This window comes from Chroicocephalus ridibundus, chromosome 3 (assembly GCF_963924245.1).
Source record: "Chroicocephalus ridibundus chromosome 3, bChrRid1.1, whole genome shotgun sequence".
NCBI classification, from domain to species: domain Eukaryota; kingdom Metazoa; phylum Chordata; class Aves; order Charadriiformes; family Laridae; genus Chroicocephalus; species Chroicocephalus ridibundus.
Genome location: NC_086286.1, coordinates 14,621,450 through 14,636,651, shown reverse-complemented (window position 1 = coordinate 14,636,651; position 15,202 = coordinate 14,621,450). Strand labels below are relative to the sequence as shown.

The window sequence follows — 15,202 nt, the reverse complement described above, 5'->3', positions numbered from 1 at the left end:
GAATAAGAAGAAAATAAAACTTCCCTGTTGCCTGCTGCAGCCCAAATCCTCTCTCTGTGCACTCATGTGTTACTCTTGCGTTGTTACACTTTGGCAGTGGTATTCGGGTATCTTCTTCATGCCTCAGAATACCACAAGGATAAACTGTTAAGTCTCTGAAGAGATTTGTTTTCTCTTTCTGGAAGGTTAAGATGCCCTACTCTCTTTAGGTTGGTTTTTTTTTTTAAAGGGGCTACAGGAGGTTTCAAGACTGTTTTCCCAATTACTGACTCATATAAGAAATATTTTAACTTTTTGCAATGTATTTAATCCTCTCTTCCACCACCTCCGAGATGTTAACCAGCATTTACTACTCTGTGTTACGGAGTGCTCTTGAGGATGGTATCAACATCCTCAAGTTTGGGTTAGCGTGTCTGCCCAAAGAAGATTCTCTGCCTGAAATCAGATTACTCAAAGACGAGCTTTTCCCTTTGTATCGGGGGCTGAGAGCTACCTATGATCATTCCCAAATACATAAGCTGAATCACTGCAGAAAAAACGGCAGATTACATATCAAATATTTTTACAACTCTGCCCGAGTATGAAAACAAGCACACACATACTCACTGCACAAAAGGGTCTCATTTTGAAGGAGAAGCTGCCAATTAGCTGTCCCCACAAGGCTAATTTATAACTCCGTGACTTCCACGGCTGTAGCCCAGGGCTGCACGCAAGATTCAAAGTACCTGCTGAGGGACGAATCCTTCCAAAGACTTTTCACTTGGTTGTTCTGAATAACCCTTCATCCATTTGCTGAGCACAAAAGCACCCCGGTGTGTGACCTTGGGAAGGGTGCCTTCTTCAGGGGGATGGCGTGGCAAAGGCAGGAATCAAAGCCGGCAGGCTTGCAAGATGCTGGTGGCGGGCGGATGGTTCTAGCGTATTGGCTGCTTTGTTTTAAAAATATACTGAAGGCAGGCTCTTGCACTGACATCCCTTCCCCTTCATACCGATGTGGCTCTAAGTGGGACTACTGCATGTGAGCTACTGGCCCAACATGCAATTCCAGAGGGGCAGCTATGGAGTGGGGACAGATGCAATGATGCCCTGATGAATTTTCAGCCGGCAAGAAATAACGGATATGAGAAGCAAGTATTGCTCCCAGTTATTTCAGGGGGGTGCTGGTTCTGAAATCTGGGTATAATACTCAGTCTTCCACTGTAAATGAGGTTAAAAAAATAAAAAGGAGACTGCACTACCAAGAGTAGCAGAGACAGTTACAAGACTCTTATCTTGAGATTTTAATTGGCATGAAATTGATGGTAAGGAGAGCACAACTGTTTCCCCTGATTTGACCTCTGCAGTGCAAGATAAACAAAACTTCTCTGATAAAGACAACAATCTCAACTCTTAAAATGTATCTGGTAGTCAGTCAGCCACCTGCTTCGTATAGACAATCTAATAAAATTAAAGATCCTTGGAATGAAGACAGTGTTTTTCTCAGTTCATCATCCAGACCTGGCCGGCTCCCTCAGACGGAGAGATGGTGGACTGGGCACACACCCCACGCTTACAGCCCCAAATGAGGCCCCCAGCGCGAGGAGGAGCATTGGCGGTTTGATCGCCGATGCCACCCCTGTCCATGTGCTACGGTAGTGTTCCCTGCTGAAATTCCTCTTCTTTTTTTGGAGACCGAGAGCACCTGCTGACCGGAGCATCCTTTCCAGTATTTCAGAGCCAGAACAGCTCACACGGAAATCGGATCCAGCAACTTACGCAGTTACTAACATTTCTATTAGGTCTACGTGAATATACAAAGAAGAAAAAATAAAATTTACTTTTTTTGTCTGCTGACCTCACTAATCGCCACAGGTCTGAGGACCATATTTGGCGGCAGTGCCTGACTTGCAGGACCACCTTCTGAGGGCACTTGGAGACAAAACTCAGCGTATATAGAACATGTAGTAGTTTCCTTAACTCCCACTCTCAGTTATTTTGCAAGGGTCACAGGATATTCCTGCCTTTCCTTTCTTCCAAGAATATCCTCCCCCCTCCCAGTTACTAGCACCAATACAACTGAGCATACATCCGTGCAAAACCATTCACAGGAGGAAGAAATGCCACCTCCAAATTAAGAAACTATCACTGGAGGAAAAAGTCGACCCAAATTCAAAGTAGCAGCTTACTGAATCACTGACCTATTTCAGGTCATACACATACATGCAAAACACTGAATCTGGGTAATAACTCAGATAGCAGCTGGAAAACACAAGAAACAGCATGATTGCACATTTTCTAACATATTTAATTATTAAATTGCCAACTTCAACGCTCAGGATAATTTCAACTCAAGACACAATTTATTTGTCATTCTTAATGCCCTCTATTAGATTGATGTTCTGTTCTGGGACACTGGTACTGGAGAAAAAGCCCAATAGAGAATATTCACGGGAAAAGATTTATTTTTCATATCTGAAAATCACTGAAGTTTTAGTATAAGACCACGTGAAATAAAAGACAGTTTGCAAGGCTCACCGTGAATTGAATGTGAGTTAGTTACATGGTCACACAAACTTTCTGCAAAATATGGAGAAATAAATGGAGAACTTTCTCCAAAATATAATGCCAGAATAATGCGATTAAGAACTGTTTTGCCCAATTCTTGCTTGGATCCTCAAAACTTGGTTAAAACCTAGAAATTACCTGGCACGTTCATAAATGAACGAGGAACGCAAAGTTCCCAGAAACAGGCAAAGGAAGGCGAGTTTCTACATTTGAGCTAGAAATAGAGGTAATTCTGCACTCACACACTGATTTGGCAAGGAAGCGGGTCCAGAAAGCCCAGGACTCCCACCACCGAGCCCTCGCCCATCTGGATGTGCTGGGCTAAAAGAGATGCAGACTCTAGTCAGGCTCTGAATAATGCGGGTCTCCACGGTGTGAGAGAACATTGTTTAACCAACATTTTTCACAGCTTCAGCTGTTCCTACTCCAGTTATCAACACGGGTAAGGCAACATCTTTCCGTTTTGCTCTCTATAGCTCATCAGTAGTACAGGCATATGTCATGCGCTAATAGTCTGATAAACAACTGAAGCTACTTATAGTTCATTCAAGGGGAATAATGTTATTTTCCAGGGTCATCTTATTATTGAGTAATCTCAGACGGTTCTGTCTAATTAATCACAAGTAAATGAGAACCTTCTCTTGGAAATGAAACAAATTACAGCTGAGGTAGGCTTTCAATGGGAATTAGTCGCTTCCCACTGTACTTTTAGATCATTTACCCAGGTTACTTTCAGTTGCTCTATTTCCATGTACAACAATACCTGCCATTGAAGAGCTGACTTTAATCCCTGAAGCCATCTGGATACGTGGCTATAAAAAGAATAACACGAAGTCTACTAGAGCAGTCAAGTCAGTCTCGGCACAACGCAAGGCAGGAGCAAGGGTCATGGATCAGTGGCCAGAGCCCCTCATCCTGCAGCGGCTGCACGCTGGGAGAAGGATCCCACGGTCATAAAAGCTGCTGCTCTCTCTCCTGGATCTGATAAATCAGCCATATAGCAATGGGGAACAGATAGTACAGACAGTTTGGATGCAAGAAAATTGTCTCAGACTTTTTCAGGACTATGTTGACCGTCTCAGTCACCTATTTTAGACTGCCAGAAAACAGAGATTAGACAAAGTGACAGATATACTCCTATGGGTTTAAAAGTTGCGATTATTTCCTTTGTAACCGTCTGCTGCGCAATAACAGTGAGATTTGACTGTCAATCTGTATCCTTTCTGCCTCACACATCATCACCAGTAACCCTGAAGGAGTATTTTGCAAAGGTCGCCTTTGCAGCCTTTTCAGACGTCTCCCCTACCACTTTACTTCTGTTATCCCACAGGTATCCCCAGCAGAAAGGGGAATTATGTAGCAATAGAAATTTTCTGCACAGGTAAAGCTGCAAAGGGAAGGGTCAGGGCTGGTAAAGATGACAATTGCCAGTGCAGCTTATGGAAAAGCGTGGGGTCTTACTTTGTTATGCCTCTAGGCAAAAATCGTGCAACTGGCAATTTAGCACCTAAGATACAGGCACAAAGAAACAAATTACACTGATTCTCTCTTGGCCGTTTTGTGTGCCCTGACCCCTGCAAGAGTTAGCAGAAACCTCTTACTGTCTGTTAAGTTAGCTAGAATAATTTCAATAAATAAGAAGAGGAGTAACAGAAAGGCTCTCCTGCAAAGCCTCTTCCTAACCAAAACCGAACAAGGTGACCATAATCCAACACGCGCTGAGCGTGCCAGGGGACCCCTGTGGAGATCCCTCACTGGGCCAGGCTGAGTTTAAACCGATGTAAAGGATGCAAACTGCATTTCGCAGGGCTGAGCCTGAAGGTGCACAAGGGTGCAGCGCCCTAGCGTTGTGCCCTTTATGCCTAGGAGGAGAGGAGAGCTATTTCTGGCACGGATGCAACGTGTGCTGAAATCGGTCGCCGCTGCTCACGTGGGACGCGGCAGTTCCGCAGACGCAGTTGTCGGCGAGGGCCCGGGGCTGCTCAGGCTGTTCGGTGCAGATGGACATCCTCTATGAAATCACAGGCTACATTTTTAGCTTGGCTTTGCAAACCGCCGTGAAGCTGGCACGGGCCAGGGGAAGCGAGCTTGCCCAGGAAACGGCGACTGACGTTGACCTCAACCTCGCGGAACATATTTGCATTTGGGAGTGGAGCTTACCGGAAGGTTTTTTTTTACTGGCCTGCTGTGATTTTGGCTGAGTGGTCTCCCACCCACTCCTCGCTCCCGCCTCGCTGCTCTGAAACCCGACGGAGGTTTGCTCTTTGCCCTCAGCTCCCCCATCTTTGGTGCATTACTGACATTTGAATATCAGTATTTAATGTACCTATGTTACATGTAAAGTAAAATTGTGACTTTTCATTCGCTGTCATATCCCTGTTACCAAGCAAATGAAGAACTCAAAAACATGCTTTGCTCCTAAGGGCCACATCAACTTTGTTTTTGCTTCTACTGTTACAGTATACTCTACACAAATAACGTACATTTGCTCATTTTCTACGTACTCTATGGGCTTCCCATTTCTTAGAGACCCTTTGGTCACGCAAGATAAACTAGGTGAAAACCAAAAGCCATTCTCCACCTCTTCAATGCAGCTATGCCCATGTGTACGTTCTGTGGTATTGGTAGTGGTCATAGCGCAGACACACAGCCCTGGACTCCACCACCCTTTTCCTGACGCTGAACTTGCTCACCAGCTTTGCTAACTTACTGGTGCTGGTTAATGGTTCAAACAGCCTCACAGACACGTTTTGAAAATCCAACAAAAGCCCTGAACGACCAAGCTGAAGCAGCACTAAACAACACCACAGAAGAGCAAAGCATCTCCCCCAGCCTCCAGTATGGAATAATCTAACAACCGCATACATGACGGTGTTGCCTTCACAACGAGAGTGAACTAGCAAGGGAGTTTTGAAAATAGATTGGAAGGGGAATAAAAGAAATCAGAAGAACTACAAGAAAGAAAAAAACAAATATAAAACTCATGGAAACTTCAGGAAAATACTTTAAGTCTTTACTTCATGTAGTTTAGTTTTTATTGGTTTGCAGCCATACCACAGCCAATTTAGAGAAACCAGCGAACAAGGCACTAACGTTATTGTGACCAAGAAATGCAATTTACTCTGTGCTAAAGCCCACAATTTACTATATTCATTTCTGGATTTGCGCCAAAAACATACAGCCAGACTCAAACCAGAAGGTGTTCCAAGGTCCTGGATGTTACAGACTATCAGCGCGAGAAATGCCTTAGAACCTGAAAGCTTCCCAGCTCTCCACTGGCAAGTAATCATTTAGTTCATGAGACGGAATTCAAAATGAACCATTTTGGTGAAAATACCATCTTCCTCATTTTCCACTTCACTTCTGATATACTTTTAGCAACAATCAACCAAGAGATAGCTAGGTTTAGGAATCAATTCATACGTCCGTACCTACTTGGACTTCACACTCTGTGCTATTCAGACTTCTGCCAGGGATAACATGTCAATGACACTAAAGTCAACGTCAAAACTTCCATTCACCTTAATGCTGGCACAATTTCTCCTTAAATCTACCATTTTTGAAAACCCACCCACACTGCTGCACAAGACTAACCTGTGTGTCCACAATGCCCAGATTTCCTGCACATAGAAAACATACTTTCTAATCCCAGGCCTTTCCACTTTTTTTTTTTTTTTTTTTAAAAGGTTGCATGCATTTTTTCCCCTTATGCAGTCAAATGCATTAGTAGGGGGGGAAAGGCAGTACTTCTCGCTAGTAGCAATCTGGAGGTATGAGCACAGAACAATAATTTGACCTCCTTTGCAGCGTCCCATCAAAAACCAACCAGCCCCGGCACAGGGGCTGCATGGAAACAGTCCCCACAAGTATTTCTTTGGAGGAACTACGGATGAGTAATTGCAAGGGTTTCAGTGGCTGCCTGTTGACATACAGTCACTCCACACCCTTTCAAAACGCCACTGACTGTAAGTTTTGCCTTCGGCCCTTACTCTGTCTCATCTCGATATGGGACTTAGATTGGAGGCATTACCTGAAGTTTCACTCAAAAGGGATTGCAAGCTATGATCTGAAAAAAAAAAAAAAAGGATTAGCCCTACTTAACTACGTGTGACTATATAGCTAAATCTAATTATGAGTCCCACAGGGAAAAATAAAGTACAATTCAGACGCAGACAAAGATAAAAAGAGAGAGGCAATGCAGAAAAGCATAGCAAAATACTGCAATCATTCGAGCTACTCCATGAGAGCAACCTCTCATGCTTTTGTCAGACTCTTTCTGGATCTGCAGCGTGCAGAGCAGGACAAAATACCCTATGGACTGAAAAAACATGTCAGAAATTTAAAAACAAAGAGAGAACACGTGAGCCAGAAATCCAAAGTTACTACTGGCTGAACGCGTGAAACAAGTGTAAAATTATTTTTGGTGTCAGAAAAGCTGATCAGTCGCTTTGCTAATTCGTAACATTGAAACAAATAGAATGACTAAACTTTATATTAATACAGACAGCCAAAAGTAACGATTAAACATTTCAAGCTATTGAAAAAGTCAAGTAAAAGTTATGAAAACCATTCACGGTTTATCAACAAATTCCAACTGTCAAGCTTCTCCTTGGCTAAGACTGAATTTGGTATTTTCTTCAACTATTTGTCCTGATGACTTCTTCAGATACACACAACGCAACCCAACCCCGGCTCTAGCGGTGGGAAGACATGAAGAGCTCTAAGGAGAGGAAACAACTGCTCTACGCAGTGGCAATGGGTGACCCAAGGCAGAAGGGTGTCATCAGAGTGAGAAATCGTTTTACAACGCAGAGCTGCTACAGTTTACGTGGCCAGTGAAAAAAAAAAACCACCGTGATTTTCAGTAGCTGTGAAGAGACAGGACAGATGAACGGGTAGTAGTCCAAGATCCCCTGGAGGATATCTCCCATTTGGATAGCAGCAGGTTAGATCATTCCCTCACCTGTGTCACCACACTACCCCCATGATTGTCTATTCGTTAAATCATCTACCTGGCAAAGCAGCAAGTTCAAAAGAACATGATTTTTATTTTGAAGCATCAGTATTTTAGTCTTTTCTGTGCACCTGTGTTCTTTGGCACTCCACGCGGGTACCTTTCGTAAGGGCAACAGGAGATGGCTGAACCTCCTCTGGGTTTCCTCCTCGCAGTAAAGCCGCGCTGACAACTCTTAACTTTTTATGTCATCTCGAATGCACAAGGTCAAAAAATAAATCCTCCCGCACTGTGACTGGGATTTCTTGCTAAATCAGCATTACTCCAAGACATAAAGTGCAGTTGAGTTTTTAAACATTGTCCTTAGGCTGTTTGTCTCCTCTGAATTCCTGTTGAATATTGATTTTGGATTTAAAGGTCCAGCTGCCCACCTCATCAGGTTGCCCTGCTATATACAAACTTTGACTGATTAATGAGTTATTTTAAATGCGCAGATACCTCAAGGACTAAAGAACATGGACAATGTGAACTTTTCTTCTCTTGCTTTATGCCACAAGGTTTTAGATCAGACTATACCTTTACAGAAATACAAGTTTGCCCTTCAAGATAAAACCACCAACCGAATTCTACTGTGTACTTCTTTTTCCAGGCGGATCTAAGGCACATCTGCCTAGCTTTCCTTATAATCAATCTTAAAATACCAGAAAAAATCACTTAATATTAAACTTGAGACCACGTGTCGGCATTTGAGATATTCCTAACTCTAGCAGACCTTACATTAAGCAAATGGAATTCAATTTGTAAACGCTGTCTGGATGCATCTCTCCACAGGTGAGCTACCATCTAGGCAGGTTTAATGGACAACTCCTCAGGCTGCCCTAGCAATTACTCCTGTGCTGACCTGGAAGGATCATTAATATTAGGGAGTCGAGAAGCAATTCAATTTCCACTCTGGCTCAGCCCTAAGCTTCTTCTAACTAGATGCTGTCAGCTGTGGCAAATTATAGATGATGCCTAGGTGATGTGGAATAGTATTAGGACCAGAGTCGGGAATGACAAACTCAGTTCACAAAGTTTTCAGCCTGAACTTGAAGAGTGGCCTAAGATACCACCAGGCCAAAACCATTTGGCATGGAAAAACTCTTCACCACCACCACCCAAAATGGTTTTTTTGGAGAGGTAAAGATGCTATGGGAAGAGCAAAACCAGGTATAGATTAGCCCAGGGCAATAAAAGCAGAGCTGCTTTATAGAATTGCATGTTAAGAGATTTAAATGCATACACGAAAAATAAAGGCTTAATAGCAGAACTTTGAGGAAGCCCAGCTAACAAACGCAAACAGTTACACAATATACCCAATGCACCAAAGGCACAAAGCTTTGATCCTCAGCCCTACAACTGCAATAAAAAAAAATAAATAAGGTAGCTTGGACCCAATTCAGTAGGTAACCTTTTCACAACCATCAAAAAAGTCCCCAAAACCGTAAGTCCTCTGAACACCCTGGTTACAACCTGTAAACCGGGATAAATCTGAACGACCATCTCCCCCACTTTATTATCCTCGGATTCATTTGAAAGAAAACAACATTATCAGAAAAGCTCTTTCCCTTTACTTTCTGTGTAATGAAGGGAAAACCAAACATTTATGTACAGGTAAAAGCTGATGCTTCCTCTCTTTAAAAGCCTCTTTTGGCAACCCTCGCCTCATCCACACCTTTGTCTCTGCTCACTATCGAGATACACCCGTCCCACCTGGTGCCAGCCCTGCTTGTGCCAGCAGAATTCCCATGGTGCACGTAGGCGCGATAGTGCCACGGCATTTTAACTCTTCCTGGGGAGAATACGGAGCGAGAAAAGATCACACTCCTCCCCAAAGGAGCTGAGCGCTCTCTCACACACACACACACACACCTTTCTGCTTGTTTTCAGGTAATACGGAAAGCTTTCTAACCAATGCTCTTTTAAATTGGATGCCTTGGAGGTTTGTTATTTATCAATCAATCAATCAATAAATAAATGAAAACCCCTTTACTCTTCAGGGTTAGAAACGAGCATATAAACAATCAACCTTTAAAAAAATACACAAACACTTTCATTGTCATAAACATGCAGCGATTTACCCTCCCCCAAAAGATTAGAAGGAACCCATTTAAAAATGAAGCTACTTTGCATTATATATCATGAAATATTAGTCAATCAGATACAGTCATTCATTTGTATGCAATTTTTCTTATCAAAACATGCATATAACTCACAGGAATTCCAGTTGTGCAAATGTTCACTGAAAAAATATCAAATCAAAACAGATACACACACACGTACGCACACACATACACACATATTCTGAGCCAAAATGAAAAGCATGCATGGTCAGGGTTTAAGCATCATTTAAGCCAAAATAATTGCTGGATTTTTTAAAAAGAAAGCAGCCTGGCAACTATTTGAAGCAGGTTTTATTCATGCTTTTATTTGATTCTTCTCAATTTTCCTTTCCTTTATACTCGTTTGTAGCAGACATGCTAAAAACCATCTCTATGGTTTAAAAAAGCAGAAGAGAAAAAACAGAAGCATCCATGCTCTGGGTACCAAAGCGTTATTTTCTTGGAGCAGAAAAAAAAAAAAAAAAAAAAAGGAAGAAAACAATTTAAAAGCTTTTCTATATTTAAAATAGATATCGTGCAGAAATTTATCTTAGTATTAACGACATGCAATCTCCAAGGAGACATATTCTAATTTAAAAAAAAAAAAAAAAGTCATTTTCAGTAATCGGTGCAAATGCCTTTTTTTTTTTTTTGCCTTTTTTTTTTTTTTTTTTTTTCTTTCTCCTCCTTGCTGTCAGCCTAATGGTATCTTAAACCCTGCATGCTGCAGTGCTTCGCCTGTGCTCTGCATCATCGGCTGTGAGAGAAGAAGCTACCTGAGAGTTTTCACAGTGCCATCTCATATCCATGTCTGCCTGGCTACCCTGCGTGCTTATAGCGCTTTTTTTTTTTTTTTTTTTCTTCCCCCCTCTCCTTTTTCCGCTCCCACCCCCCCCAACCCTCCTCCCCCTCCCTCCCTTCCTTCCTTCCTTAATTCTTAATGGAAATCCTAGGAAATTTAGTCCATCCTCTGAAATCAATACTGGTGACAGCCGCGCTGCCTGCCTCCGCGGGAGAGGAGGATGATAAATTGCCTGCGCATCAGCCCGGCCTATCAGTGCCCGGCGCTCGGGCGGCGGCGGCGGAGGGAGACGGCGCTCACCGACACGCCAATGGCCGCGCCCGGCCGGGCGGGGCGGAGGCGAGGCGATGCGGAACCTCCGCCGGATCCCGCGGTGCGGAACGCGCCGGGCGCCGCCCACCCTTACCCCCCCCCCCCGCCCCCGCGCTGGGAGGGAGCGCGGGACCCCTCCGACTGTCGCGGGGAAGAGGGGGGGCGGTTTATCTCTCCAACGGCTCCGAGAAGGAGGGGAGGGGGTGTCTCGTGTGTGTGTGTGGGGGGGGGTATGTGCGTGACATCAACGCGTGACACCGCGGGACCGTCATCTAACGTCTGAAAAGTTGAGGTCCGGCTGATAAAAGCCACAAACCCCACAAAAAAAGGGGGAGTTCTCCCCTCATTTCAGCCTGGAGGAGAGAAGGCTCCGGGGAGAGCTTACAGCCCCTTCCAGACCCTCAAGGGGGCTACGGGAGAGATGGGGAGGGACTCTTGATCAGGGGGTGTAGCGGTAGGACGAGGGGTAATGGTTTTAAACTGAAAGAGGGGAGATTTAGATTGGATATCAGGAAGAAATTCTTTACTGTGAGGGCGGTGAGACACTGGCCCAGGTTGCCCAGGGAAGTTGTGGATGCCCCATCCCTGGAGGTGTTCAAGGCCAGGCTGGATGGGGCTTTGGGCAGCCTGGTCTGGTGGGAGGTGTCCCTGCCCAGGGCAGGGGGGTGGAACTGGGTGATCTTTAAGGTCCCTTCCGACCCGAACCATTCTGTGATTTCCCATTCTCCCCGCACAGGTGCCCCTGTCGCAGCCTCAGTGCCAGCCTGGCACAGGCAGTGACACGGCATGGCACATCTGGGCTGCCATACAGAACCCCTGTCTGTAACACACATCTGTCGTCATCCATCACCGGCCAGAACCAGAGCACTTCCCCAGTGCCACAAGGTGAACGCAGGGCTGGGAGCAACCTCTGCGAAGCAAGCAACCAGAGAAAACGCTGTGGGCAAGCTAGTCAACAAACCCAAAAACCTCCAACCATAATGTCTATCCAACACGCGCCTTTTAAAACAATCACATCTTATTTGCCATAGTGAGAATTTCCGCTCCCCCCCACCTTTTTTTTTTTCCTTAACAGTTTTAGTCAATCATAGCAGTTGCAAGAGCGAAATGTTACCAAGCGCCCACTTTGCTCTCCTGTAGGGCTTTTCCAGAAGCCCCCCAAGCTGCGTTGCACTATGGGTGTCTACGCTCAGGAAGAAGACAAGTGAAATATGAAAAAGTCGGGTGAAACGAACTTTGCCATTCCCCCCACAGGACCTCAGAGACGATGAGGTTGCCCTGATGCACTTCGCCCCTCTCGCATCCCTTCTAGTACCAGCGTGTGTTGCCTGTTTCTAAAGGCATTCTGAACTCGCAACACCATTTGACAAACCAAAAATCTGCATGAACGGTACTGCTAATGGCCAAACCACGTGGCAGTAAAACAAAGCCAACGCTATGTCTTGATACACTTCAACACGGAAAATAAGTTGAAATGGATTAATTAAGATCTTCTCTGGATGAGAAACGTCTCCCTCTAAACACACAGCCGGGTTCAGCCCTAGGGCGTGTGGCTCAGTATATTTGGTAGACTTGCATAGTAGTACCTAGATTTTTAATTTTCGGTTATTAAATTATAAGCGTGTGTAATAGGTGTCCGTGGGTGTTTTTCCCCGATGAACTGAAGAACAACAACCCAGCTAGACACCAGCAAGGCTGCTTGCTGGACATGGGTGCTGTCTGCGTTTGGCTGTAATTCAGTCAATAAAAGAAACACTGCATGGCTTGTTAGAAGTGGCGCTACTGTTTGTTGAAGTCTGTCTGTCTGTGCTACGTGGCGCTAATTAGAGAAAAGTCATTGCCCTGAGTCTCTCTACACCTGCCTGGTGGCAGCACCTGACTCTTGACCCTGAGACCAGCAACCTTCAAGATAAAATGGAAGCGGATGGCACGGAAAGCACTATACTCACTTGTTCTACACATATTTTTGTAAGTTTGCTTTCATCTAGTGCGGGTCAGTAAAATTAAAGAGTCCCCTGGACCTGGACATTATATTCTGATAAGGTCCCACGGTTGTAAATCTCTCAGCATTTCCACTCAGAGCAGCTCCTGGCCCTCTGAGGAGCACCCTAGAAATCCCAAGATCTTGACTCCGCACGTTTTCCCTTTGTGAAGATGGCAGAGGACACCATCAGACCATAACTGTGTGGTTGCTTGTGCGGTGCTTTGCTGCAGGGGTGGCAATGGTCAATCCTTCCAGCCTTTTTTGCCCGTCCCTTCTCAGGGACCAGGGTGGAGGACAGCAAGGGCAAGGCCGACAGTTGGCAGCTTGTGCTCTCACCACCCTTCTGGCATCAGCACCGGTTTCCCTGGGTTGTGTGACAATAACCCCTGTTGGGGCACGTGTCCTCAAATGAAAGGAGTTCATCTGGGAGACAAAAGGAATAAGAAAACCACTCCTGTTTTCATTAAGAAAATTATCTAAATGAGAATACTAAATACCATGTAGCAGTCCAAACAATGGTATCCTTTCACATTCACTAAGTCAAACTTTCATTAACCCCGGCATGCGCCTTCCTGAAAGACAGGGCTAAATTATCTATAATATTCTGCTTCAGGCGGTATTTTTCGGGAGTGTGATTCTATAATAACACCATTAACAGTAATGGACTGTCATCTGTCCCGTGTGTTGTTATTCAAGGGGACTGACGTAGCGATAACAGCAATGGTATAAAGGAGGGATGGCAGATCCCGACTCCTCTCAAACGCTGAGCAGATGTCTGTGAGGATGGGATGCTGTTTGGGAAGCCTTGCCTTGAAGTGCCGGGAGAAACGCTGCAGAGCGCAGCTTGCTATGAGCCGTGCTAGGTCAGAAAGGTATGAGGTACAGATTCTGGGTGCCCAGCAAAAACCAGCTTGTGATGGAATTCCTTCTGTTGGAGAATATCCATCCATCTAACCAAGTCTAGGGTTGTGGGTTTTTTTGCTTTTGGTGGAGACGCAGCTGTATGTGTGTCTGGTGTGATATGGAGATACAACAGACAATTCGGTTAGGATAGATTTACCCAAAGGATGCGATGACACTGTAAGCGTTACGGGCTTAGCAAGGGAAAGCACTTAGAAACGCATCCGACTTCACACTGAAATAGTTGTGAGTTTACATTTAAGTAAATTCCTGAGCGCTTTCTTGAATCAAGGCCAAATATACCAGGAAAAAAAACACTAAATGCAAAAAAGCAATGAACCTGAATTTGCTTGAGTACACACTCTTAAGCTGTACATGAAAGTTTCACTGAATGTATATATTTTGCCAAATACATACACAATATCGCTTAAAAACTTGCTCGTTGATGCAGTGAGGTATAGGAAATGAGTAGTATAGCGTATATTTCACAGCAAGGGACAACGTGGTAAATACCACAAAGACAAATCTATATAGTTCCTAAAATGCAGAAACAGCGTTATGCTTGAAAAACCTACACAAAAAATGGCATAAAGTCCAACATACACAACCGAGAACAGAAGCAGCCAAACTTGAGATTTGATTTAAATCTAAATATGCTACATATTTCATTAACTAGACAAGAACTGTACAGACGTATCATCGTTAAAATCCTCGCTACTGCACAGAACAGGCAGTTAAAATTATTGTCATTGATCTAGGAAAAAGATCTACCCAAGAACAAAAAAGCCCCCCCCTCCCCCTTTTTTTTTTGTCGCAGATACCATTTTATCAAAAAACTTGGCACCTGCAATCTACGACAGAGGTGGAAGCCTGAGGTTCTTAGACTTCAACCTAAGGACAGGCACAAATGAAGCAGTTTGAGATGAGAGTTTGGCTTTTTATACACTTTAATTTCTGCTTGAACAAACAACACGCTGAAGCCTTGTGTGATGAAAACCCAAGAGCACGTGACGGTTTGCAGGAGTTTATCGTTAAGTGCATATACACGCGCCCAAGTGCACGCGTAGCTCCAATCCTCGATAGCCACTTCACAGACCGAAATACATTACCCACCGCTTCTAATGCACTTAATGAACGTGGAAGTTAGGTGAGCTTTAAACAGAAACTTCTGCGTGTCCTTAGGGATTCAACTGGCATTTCAGCTCGAGAGTCACATCTCTCTCATGCTCAGGTGGGCCTCCACTGGCACCCGGTCACATGCAAACCCCCAGATATTGCCCTTGGGAAGTGTATTTAACAACTTTGGGGCATATGTGGATTTGAAGCCTACAGTGGGTTTTAATTTCATAATTACTCATATGCAAATTCATTCTTATCCAGAGAAAGCTGGTATTAAGGAGGTAGTATTACGCTTTTCGCAGGAGAACTGGGACAGAATTTGGGATGTCGTTCAACGTGACATCTTCCTTGCTCTCCCCCTGGAGACTTCTGCGAGACTCCACTCTGCGAAACTACCAAACTCTGGGAAATAAATGTCAGCGTCAACGCTTTCTGTCATCTCTGTA

At 44.4% G+C, this 15,202-nt stretch overlaps 1 protein-coding gene across 30 annotated transcripts in view; it reads right to left on the bottom strand.

The window, feature by feature from the left end:
• Positions 1-15,202, bottom strand: part of NRXN1 (neurexin 1) — a 710,395-nt gene that overhangs the window by 45,664 nt on the left and 649,529 nt on the right. For 2 of the 30 annotated variants that reach the window (XM_063328092.1, XM_063328093.1), the window contains exon 1: positions 10,416-10,516. The exons of the other annotated variants lie outside the window; for them this stretch is intronic. In XM_063328092.1, coding sequence (XP_063184162.1) covers positions 10,416-10,448 — 33 coding nt within the window. In that variant the 5' untranslated portion in view covers positions 10,449-10,516. Of the gene's footprint in view, positions 1-10,415; positions 10,517-15,202 lie in introns of those variants that run through there. 30 annotated transcript variants of the gene reach the window in all.